Source organism: Barbus barbus (genome assembly GCF_936440315.1).
Source record: "Barbus barbus genome assembly, chromosome: 2".
In the NCBI taxonomy this organism is placed as follows: domain Eukaryota; kingdom Metazoa; phylum Chordata; class Actinopteri; order Cypriniformes; family Cyprinidae; genus Barbus; species Barbus barbus.
Window position 1 is genome coordinate 23,841,935 of NC_136730.1, and position 17,038 is coordinate 23,858,972.

General features: G+C 39.3%; 1 protein-coding gene across 1 annotated transcript in view; it reads right to left on the minus strand.

Moving 5' to 3' along the window:
- Positions 1-17,038, minus strand: part of LOC306881337 (otogelin-like) — a gene marked incomplete at both ends in the record, with an annotated part of 50,870 nt that overhangs the window by 278 nt on the left and 33,554 nt on the right. The window contains 31 exons of the mRNA XM_079435382.1: positions 10-89; positions 2,638-2,683; positions 2,784-2,903; positions 3,328-3,432; positions 3,505-3,683; positions 3,815-3,890; positions 3,990-4,030; positions 4,253-4,351; positions 4,620-4,721; positions 5,027-5,131; positions 5,222-5,326; positions 5,982-6,191; positions 6,283-6,471; positions 6,584-6,722; positions 6,818-7,038; positions 7,166-7,352; positions 7,515-7,604; positions 7,736-7,884; positions 7,985-8,162; positions 8,308-10,697; positions 11,077-11,156; positions 11,267-11,753; positions 11,945-12,112; positions 12,240-12,266; positions 12,477-12,633; positions 12,747-12,863; positions 13,378-13,497; positions 13,642-13,785; positions 14,141-14,275; positions 14,373-14,511; positions 14,859-14,966. Coding sequence (XP_079291508.1) covers positions 10-89; positions 2,638-2,683; positions 2,784-2,903; positions 3,328-3,432; positions 3,505-3,683; positions 3,815-3,890; positions 3,990-4,030; positions 4,253-4,351; positions 4,620-4,721; positions 5,027-5,131; positions 5,222-5,326; positions 5,982-6,191; positions 6,283-6,471; positions 6,584-6,722; positions 6,818-7,038; positions 7,166-7,352; positions 7,515-7,604; positions 7,736-7,884; positions 7,985-8,162; positions 8,308-10,697; positions 11,077-11,156; positions 11,267-11,753; positions 11,945-12,112; positions 12,240-12,266; positions 12,477-12,633; positions 12,747-12,863; positions 13,378-13,497; positions 13,642-13,785; positions 14,141-14,275; positions 14,373-14,511; positions 14,859-14,966 — 6,493 coding nt within the window. The remainder of the gene's footprint in view (positions 1-9; positions 90-2,637; positions 2,684-2,783; positions 2,904-3,327; positions 3,433-3,504; positions 3,684-3,814; positions 3,891-3,989; positions 4,031-4,252; positions 4,352-4,619; positions 4,722-5,026; positions 5,132-5,221; positions 5,327-5,981; positions 6,192-6,282; positions 6,472-6,583; positions 6,723-6,817; positions 7,039-7,165; positions 7,353-7,514; positions 7,605-7,735; positions 7,885-7,984; positions 8,163-8,307; positions 10,698-11,076; positions 11,157-11,266; positions 11,754-11,944; positions 12,113-12,239; positions 12,267-12,476; positions 12,634-12,746; positions 12,864-13,377; positions 13,498-13,641; positions 13,786-14,140; positions 14,276-14,372; positions 14,512-14,858; positions 14,967-17,038) is intronic.

The window sequence follows — 17,038 nt, forward strand, 5'->3', positions numbered from 1 at the left end:
TGAACTCACCGGTCTGTTACTACGGCAGTCATTCTTTCTAATTGTCATCCTTACTGTCACTTTCTGACATGACTTCCCGTCCTCTTTACCTACAGCATGAAAAGCCAATGGATTATCTTTTTCATCCTGTATGACAGTTCTAATTCATTTAATGAATAACTCCTACTCTCGCTATGACGATTAAGCATCTTCTGAGGTAGATACTCATTTAAAGGAGTCATGAGCTGAGAAAACAAAATTACCTTGATTTTTGACATAGAGGTCATTGTACTACAAAAACAAGTTTCAGAACTCAAAACTTTCTTGTTAGTCTAAAAACAGCTTATATTGAAGCCAAAACGACAGATTCTTGAATGTGCCACTCTATGATGTAATAGTGTGGATAAACCCTGCCTGTTTAAATGTGCCCGTTTAGCCCCACCCACTGATTTACAAATGTAGTGTAAAACAAGAGAGGTGAAAGTAGGTCTATGCAGAAACCAAACGATAAAGATCGCTTCCAATACAAGACACTGTGCAGAGCCAAGCTGTCTTTGCATTGCCTTCCTTCTGAAAGAGTGGATTAACTTTATTTTTAATGAAGTTTCAGACCATATCAGTAAGAATTTGGTCCTTTGTTCACTTCATTTCACTTCGGATTCATTTTCAAACAATGGCACGATTTGACGTGAGATTTTCAGAAAGATTGAAACTTAAAGACGATGCTGTGCCGACTTTTTTGGATCCAACAGTAATGTTGCAACACACAAGTGAGTAACTGTTTTTATTTTATAGTCACTATTGCTTTGTCTGTTATTACAGATCATTCGATACGAGTATTTATGCGTTTTTAACTTAAATGACAGCAGCGACCATCTATGAGGAATGTAGTCTGTCAAGCATACACAAGTATTAGCCAATCACAGCAATAGATGTTTTACTTCCAGGTCTACAATCCGCCATGCCCATTCAAACAGAGCGTTCTGATGAGGGGGGTCAAAAACAGCCTATTGCTATTTTTGCATGTAAAAATATTGATAACATTATAAGAGGACCTCAGAGATCAGTGCAAAATAATTAAAAAGGCAGTTCATGACCCTTTTAATTGCTTGTTAGTTGCTTGACTTCCTGTTGCTAAGATGATGTTTAAACGATTTAACTACTTACCGTCAATTTGAGTGAAGAAAAATTATTGACAACAGAGCATTGCTCAAGAACATTGCTGGGATGCCACTTTAAGTGACATCACTGGATGGCTTAGCCTCTGGTTATATAGTAATCTTTGCATTCAGAACATGCTTGAATATGCATTAGATAATGTTGATTTGTGAAAGTGTTGTTAAAAAAGCATAATCTGTCTGAAAAGGATGAAGCTGAATGAAATGAATTAAAATGAATCCCGATGGAATATTTGAATCTGGTTTAACACCGCAGCTTACTTTTGAATTTCCCAATTCAATAAAAATTCATAGTATGAATGCTATTTTTTTTTTAAATAGATTTTATAATAATAATAATAATAAACAGTTCACCTTTTTCATCCTCCCCTAAGATTAAAAGTTTAACTTCACAGGATTTTAATAACATGTTCTTGTGATGAATAACTGACAGTAGAAATAATACTATTCTTTCCCCACTTAGCTGACAAAAAAAGTAATCACTATAAAACTACTCATCTACTGAAAATAAGTGATACATATGAATTTACTTGTACTCAACATCTGTGTCATTCCACCACCTCAAAAGTAAAAAAAGACCCAAATGAGCCCCAATACTTGATTTTCCAATAAAACATACAGATCAGTAGTGAGCAGAAGCTGTAATGGTTTGAGTAATGTGGCAGAGAAGGCAACAACACTGGAAGGAGACAACAGATTTGGAAAATGCTTTGGATTGCTAATGTTGCCATATCACCCAAAACATTACCAAACACCCCATTACCACAAACTACACATACTATGTGATTAGAAGCTACAGCCTAAGCACTCTGAATCATGCAGAGCTACAGAAACTCTCTAACTGGCCACTACCAACAGTACATTGTTGGCAATCAACAATGCACTGCCCGACAGAGCAAAATGGGGAAAGATTTAGCTGCTTCCAAGAAACATCTGGGAGAAAAGTGACTAGAGGTATAAATGGCTTCAATGAGCAGTTATCTTCATATCTGTTGAGATTCCTATATAGATTGAATAGGGGGAGTACATTGTTGGAAATCAACAATGGTGATGGCGAGCCTTGAGGTCTGACGTTAGAATCAGGTACCTTGTTCACAGTTTGTGCTAACTGTGGGTTTCAAAGGGCTAACAGAGAAGGGGAACAGGGAGTTCGCAGCGCCTGGAGAGATTGTTACAGAACGTTACACTCAGCCTGATACAAGAAAGGAACTTTTTGCTGTTGTGTGCATATCAGTGCTTTTAATCAATTCTCTATTGTTGGCAGGATTTATTGTTTTTATGTTTAGGTCTATGAATTTTGCTCTTTATCTTGCCGGTACAGAACAAATGTCCCGTGTCTTGTTTGTTGTTTTCATTCATACATAATGAGTGCAAAAGACTTGTGGAAGAAACAGATGGAGCTTTTAAATGTTAACATTACCCATGTTTCTTGTAATAACAAGAGCAGAAATGAACAAAGGAATGTAACCTCTGTACTCACATGTCTTGCAGCACCCATCCATGTAACTCACAACGGTGCCTCCAATCTAAGACAAGATGAATATTTTTTAAAAATGTAGCAGGGTTCAAACAGAAGGGACCTTTTTATTTATTTAGATTTATGTTTATCAAGATGAGAGAATTTACCTTCATGCACTCAGTTTCGTTAAAAGGGGGACAGCTGTAAGGGTGGGAGACGAGCACAGGTTCTGACAGAGTGTCTGTACAGTCATAGCGCATGCAGTCAGACACCCAGCTGCGCCCTGCCTGGAGAGGGGAACACACAAAATACTGCACATTTACACCACAGCAGAACAAACCCAACAGGACCAAAGTGCTGCAAGAGAGTCGTTAGAAAAATATGAGATAAAAAAAAAATATTTCAATGAAATTCTAAAATTTAATAATGGCTTCAAAACATGTTGGTTTATAATATCTTATTCTGCAAGGACGCATAAAATTGGTCAAAAGTGACAACATTGTGTGTAATATTACAAAAGACACTTTTTCAAATAAATGTTGCTCTATTAAAATCTATCACCAAAGAATCCTTAAAAAAATGTAACATGGCTTCCACAAAAATATTAAGCAGTAAAAACGCTTTTAAACAAGTGGTAGAGCAGTTTAGTTCTGTGCAGCTTTTGTGCAGGGTTTAGAGTGGAGGAGAACATGAGCTTTTGCTGAACATCACCTTGTACATAGTTGCAGATCCATTCTCACTCCGGATCAGGCAAGAAATGTTCTTACACACGCCACAGCAGCTGCTGGGGTCTTTAGGAGGGATATATATTTGGTTCTGGAGAACACATAACACAGTTAGGAGGTATTTTGTGTTTGGCTTGTGTATATATGTCTTTTAAATACTCACAGGCTGGCAGCGTGCAGTGCAGTTAGTGCCAGCGACTCTGAGGAGATAGAAACCTGTGGCAGAGTCCAGTGTGTGTGTGCACTGTGTGGTGTAACACACACCCTGATCACGGTGCTCGACCAGTGTCTGCCCAGGCCGCATCACTCCCCGTTCACCATCCACACACACTTCCTCTCTCACTACAAATACACACACACACAGAAATGTACAAATACAAATACATATTTCATAAACGTATGTATATAGAGATTTTTTGATAACATTTTTAATGTATTTTCAGAGCATTTCAAACAGACGTGTTTGTTCTCACCACAAATGAATCGTTTGCAGGCACAGCGGTTTTCCGGATCAGACAGAAATGCTCTGTCTAACTGCATACTTTCCCCCTACAACACAATACATCTGATATCAGATATGAACCAACTCTGATCAGACAAATAATGGAATAATAAATCATTTCGATACAGTAATTTCTGGTGACTCACCAGAGCACATTTAGGCCGAAGGACTTTCTCACATGCACATTCTAAGAGAGAGAGGAGCTTTAGTCTTTTTCAGAAACAGACTATCAATACAGATTTGCATTCTGTTTCTTTAGCACACATTCACAGAAACTCACAAACACAGACAAGCAATACACAAACAGACTGACATACCCTCACACTGATATCACATGAACAAAGACAATCTAATGTACAGTAAGTACTTCTAAACTTAGACCACATTATTACTGGGTTGGTGGGCTTACCGCATGTCTGTGATGGACAACACTGATCTTGAATCCGTGTGGAAACTACTGCCATGCCAACTGGACATGTGATGTCTAAGCATCGAGAGGTCTCACACACTGCATACATATACACACAACACTGTTACAATAACACTTCACTGTTTCAGTTAAGTTGGTGTTTTGAAGGTACTTCTTTTTTTTGGAGCTTGAGGGCTGTCAATTTTTATGTCACAATTAATTTACATGCATGCAGTTTTAGATTACTTGTTCATCTGTGGATACTGGTTGTTGTTATATTTTTCTACTGTAATTGGCTTACTATAAGCTCACAACTGGGAATGAAAATGGCAAATGTCGGTATGTTTAATCATGTGTTTGTACTCACAGCAGTGATAAACTGGACAGCAGCGCTCTGTGCTGTTTGTGTCCACAATCAGCAGTTCTCCAACTTGACACACTGGAGCTGCCTCAGAACATTTGTCACACACTAACACAATAATAAACACACAATAAAAAATCATTAGGTAGCCTGAAATCAAATAATGACAACAGGGTGGAAATTCATTTTAAAGGACGAATTTACCCAAATTCTTACTATTTACTCATAGAACATGACTTCTAAAGACTTGGAATGTAATGAATAATTCAAAATAACTATTGTATAATATACTGCTACAGTATATTATATAATGTCTATTGTACAAGTCCTAATAATTTCTCTCTTTTTATTCAGTGGAAGAATGTCAGTCATATTGGAACAACATGATTTCAACATTAATCGTAATGACTTACTGCAGATGTGTGCCAAACAGCAGCTGCCTTCAGCACGAGTGGCGATCAATGTCTGATCTTCATGACACACAGGAATGTCCAAGACACACTGATCAGGATCACACTCTAAAAAAACAAGAAGCATACATGAATTAGTATGCACACACAAGTACACAGACTCAAATAAAATAGGACACAAAATATGTCCAAACTCACCACATAGGTATTCTGGGCAGCAGGAGTCCTGCCTATGATACGACACTAACTTCTCCCCATATTTACAATCCATAGGAGCTGCCTCACACATGCTCTGGTTACAAACTGTCACAAAACAATTAAAGGAATAGTTCACTCAAAAATTTAAATTTTGTCATCATTTACTCACCCTCATGTCGTTTCAAACCTATATAAGTTTCTTATGTTGAACACAAAAATATATATATATATTTTGAAGAATTTTGAAGAACCAAACAGTTGTTGGTCTTCCATAGTAAGGAAAGAAATACTATGGAAGTCAATCGGGACCATCAACTGTTTGATTACCAGCATTCTACAAAATATCTTTTATGTTCAACAAAAGAAAGAAACTCATATAGGTTTGGAACAACTTGAGGGTGAGTACATTTTCATTTTTGGGTGAACTATCCCTTTAAGCATGGATTAAACAAAATATCTAAACTTATTATGTAATGGTAAACTAATACATTAGTTACATTAATACACGAGTTACATTAATAAGAGTTATGTGCATTAACACATACAATGTTAAATAGTGTTTGGCAGTATGACAAATTTCATTTTAGATTTAGTAATTTCACTTGAAATTCAACTCCAGAACGTTTTCAGATATTCAATCACCATGTAATAATATATATATTTTTTTTAACTTGATGGATTAAACAGTATGTTTTTATGAATGTACAGTCATTCTGCCCAGTTCTTCAGTAAATACATGTGAAATGATTGTGTAACAAACCACAGGCTTTTTGAGGGCAGCAGCTGCTGTCATCTGCTAGGCTGACTGTAATCTCTCCTGTACGCGTGCAGACTGGCTGAGGGACGTTACTGCAGTTATACTCCACCGGAACTATGCTGTCGTTCTCACACTTATACATGCAGCAGCCATCCAGTGAGGCTTTCCAAACCTCCCCAAGAGCACGTGGGATTCCAAAACTATCAGTACATGCTACAAACAAATATCATGACTCAAATAAATGAATAACAAGAGCTAAATCCCTTTAAAAAGAAAGAGACAGACACACAGACAAGGAGCATACCACACTTGCTGGGTGGAATACATAAGGCAGAATAGGGCCGGTGTAATAGAGTTCCCTCTGGACACACACAGCCTTCCGAAAGGCCTGTGCATTGCTCTGGGACAAACTCAAACTCTGGGTTTGGGCAGGATGGGGCAGTGCAGGCAGGCAGACATGCTTGGTAGCGCAGATTTTCTGGGCACATGAATGCTACACAGGAAAACATTAGAGAACATACCAATAAATGGCATTTAACACCATATACAAATGTGGAAACCATTGTTCCCTAAAGTTGTGCTGATATGCCTTGGTAACTACATACGGCAGAAGTCAGAGCTCCTCCATTCCATGCAGATGTTGAATTTGTGGCAGGAAGCAGCATAAGCAGCCAAAGCAAGACATGGATTATTCACATACTCCACATCTCTCACCCACATCTCACAGAACATTGCTGGAGGGACCTACAGCGCAAAAAAACATTCAGGAAATGTAGTGCATAATCACAGGTGTGTTTGCAGGTTTGCTATTGGAGGGATGTGCATGTTGTGTGCCGTACATAAGGATGGCAGATGGTGTAGGTACGGTCGCTCAGCATGCTCATGCACTGGGAGCAGTCGCCCGTGGTGCAGTTGACCTCCCTCCGTCTGCTGTGGCTGACGTAGCTGGTGGTGTTGGGAATCTGCCAGCTATCGATGAACACGGCCGGATCCTCTTGATCAGGCACAACTGTACCGTTAGACAGAGTCAGATCATTCAAAGGATTACCATCACACCTACCTGGACAGGGTGACAAAGAGAAAGATGAGAGAGGTGGAGAGTGAGGGACATGAAGGAAGTAGATGGCATTAAAATATGATATGATCATTTTTCCAGTACACATAATCTGTGGTTATTGGTTTCGTACCACACAAGCCCATTGTAGGGAGTCTGTTGTTATAGCTGTCCATCTCAATCACCATCATGCCTGTAGTGTGGAACCACTGGATCTTCAAACCAGCTGGACTTCGGATTAGATACATATTTCCTGTGTCCAGAATCTCAAAACCAAACTTCTTAAAACGTGGCTTTGCATACCTGGAGTTCACATATAGCTGGAAAAAACAACCCATTGTATATTTTGAACCTCTTTCATTCATATATATCTGCCAGGCTGGAATAATAATAATAATTTTCCAGTTTTATTTAAACCTCTTTTTATAATCTATTAACACTACAAACGTTATTTCAAGAATTGCAAACAGATGGATACTCACGCGTCTCTGCAGACGATTGATGAGCACTTCGTTGGATTTGTGAGTAATGTTTAAAGCTGCCAGACACAAATTGGTAAAGTTCCACACAAGCTGGAATCAAATAGAATGATATTATGACTTTGATATATTTTTGGTTAAAAAAAGGACGCATAAAGAGCACTAGAGTTGTGAGGAGCTATCCTGAAGGTTAGATCGAAACAAAGGAGATGTGCATTTCTTACAGTGTCATCTGGTCCAGAACACTCTTGTACCAGGATGCTGACCGTCTCATTGGGAAGCTGAGCCACCACATATAAAGCAGCTTTATAAATCGCAACACTTTTCCCATCAAATGTGATCAGATTAAGATCGGGAAACACTGAACAACGACCTACATGCCAAAAAAAAAAATCTTAATAAACATTCAGTAGTTAAACAAATGACAGAATAGAAAAGATCATAGTAATGTATATAATGCAGGTGTTCCTCACATGGACAGTGCCATCGTGGACAGCACTTATCACCATTGACCAGTACGGCAAAGCCAAGCAGACCACAGTTTGGAGGTGTAGGATCATATCGGCAGCTCTGAGACTTATTGAAGAGGAGCAACTGGCCACTGACACAAATAAGCTTTGTACATTCATCCACTACCTCTGAATATGGCGACTACAGACACATACACACATATTATTTAGTTTAGCATGTAATAGCTGACTTTGGTTATACAAATATTATATATAAACATTTTTTCATACCACCACATAATTAAAGACAGCTAATACTATATAAAAGTATTTTATAATTGACTTACAGTGCACACTCTGCTTGGCTCAAGAGCAGTAGTTTTTGGAACTGCATGCATCTGGCTTGTCATCCAGTGCTCTGTTTCTATTGTGTAGGGCAGACTGGTCATCATAGATGAACTCAGTGTTGTTCGGGCAGTGTCTGGAGCAGGTGGCATGACTGTGACTATGGTATATTCATCCACCAGAGGGCGCTCAGTAGAGGCACTTGCACTGGTTACAGGACTACTCTCAGTGACAGTAGAGGAAGTAGGGGGCTGTGTTGAAATGGTAGTCTGGGTAAAAACTGATGCCACACTAGGCACTGGAGTTGTTCCAATTGATGACAGCAGCGTTGTGGTCGGACCAGTTTCAGTGGTGTACTCCGTGATGTCAGGAATGTGTGTTGGAAGTGTGCTAGAAGTAGCAACAGGCATACTAGAAGTAGTTGTGTCTGTGGAAACAGTGGTCACTTTATCTGTAGAAGTGGTTGCAGGTGTTGTCAATGTCGTTGCATTCCTAGTTGGAGATGAGATGCTGGTTGTAGCTACAACTTGTGGAGTTTCTCGTCGTGTGGTAGCCACAGCCACCCGTGAGGTCAGGACTGGTGTGACACGGGTTGTGAATTTTGGAGTCATTGTGGAAGGAAGGGTGCTGGAGGTCTCATGGATCAGTGCTGATGTCTGGGTTGTTGCGGTGGTTGACAGCACAGCTCTATCTGTATCAAAAGAAACCCTAGTTGTCTCAGTGACAGAATGAATACTCAAAGGTCTAGCTGTAGATGTTTGAGTGGTAGAAATAATATCTTTCTCAGCTGCAGTAGATGTTAGCAGAGGTGTCTCAGAAGTGACAGTTGTTTCTGTGGTTTTTGTTGGGGCTTGAGATACTGATGTTGCCATTGTAAGTATGGATGGTGAAGCTGGAAAAATCTCAGGCAGTGCAGATGTGGTGCTTGGAGTTGTCATAGAATAAGGAGGATGAGCTGGTGATGTGCTGACTTTGTCTGAAAGAAGAGCAGTGGTGGAAACTAAACTCCAGTGAGACTCTGTAGGGCTCAGCGTAGTAGAAGCAGAGACATCTCTAGAAGTTGTCTTGTCAGTAGGTGACACATGTGATGTAAGCAGTGTTGATGTTTCTTCTGTAGGTGCTGAGGTGAATGGGATGCTGGTGTAGGTGGTAAGTGGTGTCTCTGCTATCCTGGCACTGGTTTGGGTTGTTTCTAGTGATGGAGTTGATGTGGTTTGGATCACTCTCCAATCTGTCTGTAAAGTTCTATCAGTTGTTGGAACATCAGGATAAGGATATATAACAGATATTGGTTGATAGGTTGTTTTTGCTGTGGTTTCTGTTGAAACAAATGCAGGAGCTTGAGAGGACACTGTAGTGATGAAGGTTGTTGGAGCAGATGTGGAGACAGACAATGTTGTTTTTGAAGTTTCAGGTTGCTCTGAGGTTGATGTTGAAGGAAGAAAAGGTGTCGTTTGAGTTGAAGTTGGTGTTGGAAAAGCAGAACTTGTGGATTTTACTGTAATATGAGAGGTTGATGCTTCAATATCTGTAGGGGAAGTGGAAATGGTAGTGATGTCCAAAGGCTTCTGTGTTTCAGAGGTGCTCTCTCGGGTCTTCACAGTGTGTAAAGATGTTGGAAAGGTAATTTTTTCTGTGGTGACAGAGGTACTTGATTCCAATATAGGTGTTGTAATCGATGGTGATGTGGACTTTGTTGTGCTGATGGTTTCAACAGGAAACTGTGTACTGCCACTAAATGTCACAGAGTGTGTTGTGGTCTTTTCAGTAGATATAAAGGCCTCTGTGACTCTAGGGGTCTCAGTACTAGAGGTAGGAGGAGAGGACACTTTGACTGTTGGGGAAGTGGTGTCTGTGGAGCTTATGCTGGTTGAGACTGGAAGCACAGGTAGAGTGCTTACTCTGGTCGGCTCCTTACTTGAGGTAGATGACAGAACGGGTGTAAAAGTAGACAGTGAGGGGATAGCTGTGGTACGTGTGAGAAGTGTAAAATATTCTGTTGGCCTGCTTGTTGTAGAGGTCTCTGAGAGTGTTTCTGAGAGAGACATTGGGCTAGTGTACACTTTGGTGGAGGAAGTGGAACTGTGGGTGATGCTTGGTGCTTTAGTGGTTCTCTCAGTGGAAGCCAGTTGGCTTGGGGAGGAAGTGGATGTTGTTAATGTGGTAATGGTTTCCACCACCCCAGGTCTGATAGGAGAAGATGTAAGCTTTTCAGTGCTTGGCATGTGTGCTGTAGGTGTGGAAGCAGTGGTGCTAGACTTTGACACTGTTGAAGAAGTGAGTGATATAGATACCACTGGACCACTCAAGGTGGAATGCTCTGAGGAGGTTGTTGATGATGATACGACAGTACTGGCTGGCGTGAATGGAGGAACAACAGCAGGTTTAATGCCTAAACACAAACACGATATTTATTAGACACTGCACAAAATATCTCTTTAAAATCATAGCTAATTGTGTTACTTTAAGCTAGCTAAACTGAAGCTTGGATTTACTATGGCAATACAAATACAAAAAGCTAAATTATTTTTAAATTGCTCCTTTTACAACTACTGTTAAGAAATGTTTTTCTCAAAGATTGTTAGCTTTAGTTACGAAGGTAACTGAAGGTGAACGAACTGAAAGGTAACATAAGCTGCCTTAATCAAATCATATGACAATGATTGTGGAAGTATATCTAAACCCATCATTCACCTCATTAAAATAAAAAATGTCAGTGATTTTATTTTACAGTAGCACTAGTAATAGAAGTATCACAAATGGTAGCTTACAGTCCTCCATAAAGACACATCTGTGAGTGACCTCATCTAGAACCATGTGACTTGGACACTGAGGCAGGCATCCCTCAACCCTACAGAAAGGTACATGCGTGTATATCACTTTACACAATTTAGATACTTGTAAATATTTGCAGAAAACAAATGTGTGTATATTCGCATGCATAAATGTGTGTGCTCTTACTTCATGATACTGGCACAGATCAGACCTGATGGGTCACTGCATGTCCTGAAGCATGGACTCACACATGATTCATACCGCCACTGACATCGAGGACCCATTGGATACTGTGGTATGGCACCTGTAGTAAAAATAATGATTTGAAAAAAGCAAGTCGTCATTTTTGTGTGATTATAAGCAAGGTTGTACATGTATGTAACCACATGCTGACCTGTCAATTTGAATAGAGTAGCTTGGCGGTACCGATCTGAGTGACTGTATTTCATGAGTTGGAGTCTGGACAGCATGAAATGCAGAAAAAACCCTGGCTTTGCCAGGGACTCTAGTGAATCAAAGCCTGAGATCCAGGTGTCTCTATGAAGAACAAATGTAGCTGCATCCCAGAATGCCTCACTTTCCTCCCACTTCTGCAGTCTCAGCTGGCCACTGCGCTCTGCTTTTAAGAAGTAGTTGGGTCTGTCTGCCGCCTCAAATGACACCAGTGATGTGTCTGCAGCATTAACAACATACCCATTAAGAAAAGCAACATATACAGACTATAAATAGAATAATACATCTAAACTGGAAGGTTTTTGCTACAAAATGTTTAGATTTGGTCTGAAATATGCATGTTTTACTATATATATTTCCAAAAGTGACTTGAGCAGATGTTGATTGCGTGCTTTTGTCTGTCAGACTGACCATGTGGTCTGGCTTTGCTGATGCCTGGAGTCATCATGAACATTGTCAGGATCTCATCAGTACTGGTCAATTCTCTTTTTGGAAACACCAGTCCACTTGTTTTATTGGCTAACAGCAGTGTTCCTCTCTCTCTGTAGGTCAACAGCTTCAGTGGTCCTTTCCCTAAAGCTATGTGGACGTGCATTTCCCCACACACACACACATACACACACACACACACACACACACACACAGTCAAAATTAAAAATCTCTCAGACAAATACAAATATTATCATCAAAAAAACTACAGATGTACCTTTGTTGTAGTATTCACAGTCATAAGCTGTAAGAGGAAGAACAAAATGTTACTCATTATACAGTACCATAAAAACCAATCATGTGATGAAAAACTAATGTTGATCGCTCAGTTCCTTCTTCCTCCAGACTATCATTATCTTTTAGAAGAATGCGTATTCACCCTTACATATTCAGTTAATGGTTATTATCACAATGATTGATTCTAGGAATATGCCTGGGCTGAAGTGTCACTCACGGCAGACAGAAGGGGAGCGCCAATCAATGGTGACGCCCTTTTGGCAGCAGCGTTGAGCATACGCTGCAACGCTTGTGCAGAAACACTCACAGTCTCCTCCACGGTTGCAGCCACAGGTGTCCACCAGGCAGTTCATATAGAACCATGTGACATCTACCTACAGAGCATCAAACACTTTTATACACAGACACCCTCTCTCACTCACATGTACATTTTGACTCAGTGTGAATGTGAGCATTAATGACTGCTGGTTATCTGTGATCAGCTTACCACAGGGTGGCAGACTTGGAACACTTCACTGAGCAAAATCCCACACTGTCTTTTAGCAAAGGGCTCTCGAAGAGGATTAAGATTGCAGGGGTGCCTTATATCAGGACTGTTCACACACTGATGGGACATTCACACACAAACAGACACATTCATTAGAGTTTTTGATTTGTTTAGCTACCACCAGATTTTAGACATTCTGAAGGGCAAAAACACACGTTCAGTCATCTAACGAAGAGAATTAGATAAAAGTGTGCATCTGTGTTTTGCATACACTGCTGGTCAAAAGTTTGGAATAATTCCGATTTTTTTAATGTTTTTGAAAAATGTATCTTATGCTCACCAAGGCTGCAAACAGTAACAGCACATATTACAATTTAAAACAACTGCTTGCTATTTGAAGCCATCAAAGGAATACATTACATTTTAAAATACATTAAAATAGAAAAGTTACTTTAAAATTGTAGTAATTTGGCTGGGATATAAATGTTAATTTCACAATATTACTGTATTTAAATTACATTATTATTTTGATCAAATAAATGCAGACTTGGTAAGCATAAGAGACTTAAAAAGTCCTAATTATTCCAAACTTTTGACTGGTAGTGTCTGTGAGTTTATCTGTTTGTCATGCCTCTGCCGCTGTCCAGCTGTTGCCAAACTCCTGGGGTGTTGACGAGTCAATGTTCTCTGGTGTTCTCATCTCATTCGCTGTCTTCTGATCAAAATTCCCACAAAGACCAGTAAGCTTGCCCTGAAAATAGCAAAAACACACAAATAGACACTTGTAAAGTAATCAGAATTCATCTGTAAATGATTGATTCACATACCTACTAAAGTTTACACTTACTGCAGAGCCAGGAATCAGTTTCACCTTCTTTTTGTGTGTTTTTTTTACCTGCCAACGTGGTCCAGCTTGTATATGTACAGTGGTTTTTCTGTCCCACAGCACTGTGAGGTCTGCCCCAAGTAGATGCGCAATGGTATAGTATCCTGCTTGCCATATATAAACATTCTGCCTGTCGATCACACTGGATGGGTTCTGTGAAACAACATGTGAAACAAATCCACAGATTATTATCAACCATTGTTAAAGTACCTCAATCGTTTCACACCAAACCAATGTTTCAAGAAACATAAGACTACAGATGCAAAACCATTAGCACTATGAGGCATTATGACCAACTGTATGATGCATTAAATATATATTCTGCCAAAGTATATTCACTCCTACTCAAGGATGTACTTGTACAGGAATACGCTGCATATGGTTGGGGCACATTATATTTATAAGGTGAAAGCTGTAGGCATTTATTTTAATTCAGACATAATTACACTATTTTATGGTGTAATTATAGTTTAAGAAAGAGAAAACAGAAAGAGAAAAGCTCACTCACAGGTTTGCCTGTGTCATCGTCAAACACAATGAAGGAGCGTCCCAAAGAGATGAGGAGAGATTTTCTGCAGATCACGCCACTCTCAAAGCAGTCAACATTCTCTGCTGTCACAGTCATCATTGCATCTAATGAGCTCTAACACACACGGGAGCACACATTAGCAGTCAACAACAATACATTTTTATAAGAATATGAGATATGGGACTATCTGGATCTGTTGCTAAAATCTCACCTTGACCAAGTACACCTTGCATGCACCAATATAATCAAACAGGAACCCATCAAATGTTCGGTAGTGTCGATCTCCATAAGCTGTGCACATTGACGGACATGGGCGGAACTCACACTGAAACGTGCCATGCTGACACACGCTGCAAAATAATATCATTCAGACCTGAGAAACAGTTTCACTACACATTTTCTCTTCTTCCCTTTTCCCTTGAGAGATGCAAGTGAATAGGTTTGTGCTGAGTTTCAGTGACATTTTATGTCTCTACCAAATTTGCTACAATAATATCTGTAAAAAATGGGAAACTTAGGCTACATTGTTATGCATAATTTTCCTCATACTCAAAATTTAAAACAATGAAGTAAAATCCAATGACCACATAATCCTCTTTGATATAATATTTCTTGTAGCATGTAAAGATGAATAGCAAACTGACTGGTGTAAAAACACATAAAAATGAATGCACAGAATGTGTTAATGTAATCTCACCACTGATGGCAGGGGGACGATACTCGGTCTCCTGGATAATATTCTTTCCCTTTCCACAAACACGGACATGCATGTGGCTCGAAACATTCATCACCATGCTTGAGGAGCCTGAAATACACACATGCACAGTGTATCATGCCTATGAACATACTGAAACAGCACACAAGATGCATGTGTGTGTTTGTTCATGCATGTAAGTGTGCCATGCAAGTATAATGCAAGAGATTCTGCCTGAGACAAGAATATTTGGATGGGTGGAGAGATGAAAGGAAAATCTGACTGGTGACATGAGAAAAGCAGCCTATTCTCATTCTCACAGATCCAAAGAGCTTCTCTCTCTCTGATAAAGATCTTGTAATATTGCAGTGAATCATTTCCATTGGCCTGAGGGTCTCAGAGTTCCCAGCACACTGTCTGTTAGAACTGAGTAAACTTACACCCCAGATAGACAGGCGTTAACAGCTCTCTTTATCCCACAGCCAGAATGCTGGATCACTTACTGCCATCAAAGAATGCGTGATCACCTGCTCCTGTTCTGCATGCATTAATTAAGAGACAAAGAGATGGATCCATAACTAAACAATCACGCACTCCATTGCTCAGCAATTATCGTCATACACCAGTGACGCTGTTCTCCCTCTGTACAAAGCAGACTTGAGAAAATAAAACCATGACTCAAACAAAAACTCAGAGGGATGAAATTACAAAAACACTGAAAATGAGGTTGTGTGTGCATAATTATAATAATTGTTTTCAATTTACTAATTTTTAAAAAAGCCATTGCGAGATGAGTAAACTGAAATGCCTTATTTTGGATTGTGTACAATTGATGAGGTAGAATTTCATGAATACGAGTGGCTGTCATTCAAATGCATTGACTGTCAACTTCTCTTTATTCTACTAGGTTGAAAATTGGATGGAAAAGGAGCTTTAGTGATTAGATTGTTCAATACTGAGTATTATGAATGCAAACAGTAAGTCCAAAGAGTATGAGTCATAGATTTCAGGGCAGACAATATTCAAAGTTCAGTGTACACACAGGTTGCTTGTTTCTTTTAACTCCAGCAAATAGATGAATATTTGGATGTTTCTGGTTGAGGGTATATCCCAGCCAAAGGCTCAGTTAGATGTTGATATGTGAATAGATTTATACTGTATGTGCATGGTTTGACATACATCAGCTTTGTGTACATCCTTACACAAACCCAGACCTCTCACACAACACATACAGTAGTGCATGCTGGTAATTATTATAATACAAACCCTACAAACATGCAAACTTTCTCCAAGCAAACCACTGACTGGAGACTTGCCACATTCTACGGAAGTTCTAAGCGGCCATGCATTATTATAATTTTTCTGTCTTGTTTTCTCGTGATCACGACTTAATTTTCTTGTGATCTCGACATAACGAAAGTTGTTTTGTCGTTATCATGACTTAATTTTCTCTGTGTATTCGGCATGAGAAAATGCTATAGAAGCAGCATCATTGCAGCATCATGGATGATCGTATTCACTTTTACTTTGATCAGGGACTCACTCAAACTGAAATAGCTCTGTGTCTGTCAGTGATTGACGACTTACACATAAGTGTTCGACACTTGAGAAGGAGGCTGTCGGGTCTGCAACTTTATCGTCGAAGACAAAATAGCGACCCTGATTTTCTCACGATAGCTACAATTACGTCGTGAGAAAACGGTTTTTACGTTGAGATCAACAACTTTCGTTATGTCGAGATAACGACAAAACAACTTTCGTTATGTCGAGATCACGAGAAAAAATTAAGTCGTGATAACGACAAAACAACTTTCGTTATGTCGAGATCACAAGAAAATTAAGTCGTGATAACGACAAAACAACTCGTTATGTCGTGATCACGAGAAAATTAAGTCGTGATCACGAGAAAACAAGACAGAAAAATTATAATAATGCATGGCCGCTTAGAACTTCCGTAACATTCTCATATATTGAATACCATTAAATAAATGTTCAACTTGAATGTTTTTGCTTAGTATCAAATATGTTCACTCCTTTCAATACCTTCTCATTGTCAACAACTTATTTTAAAAAATACATTAAATGATTAAAACAGACCAAACCATCTTTTTTATGAGCTGAAAACAGAAACTCAAAAAGGTAAAGCAAACAATTCAGTTCAAACTAGTCTAGTTCAAAGTCAA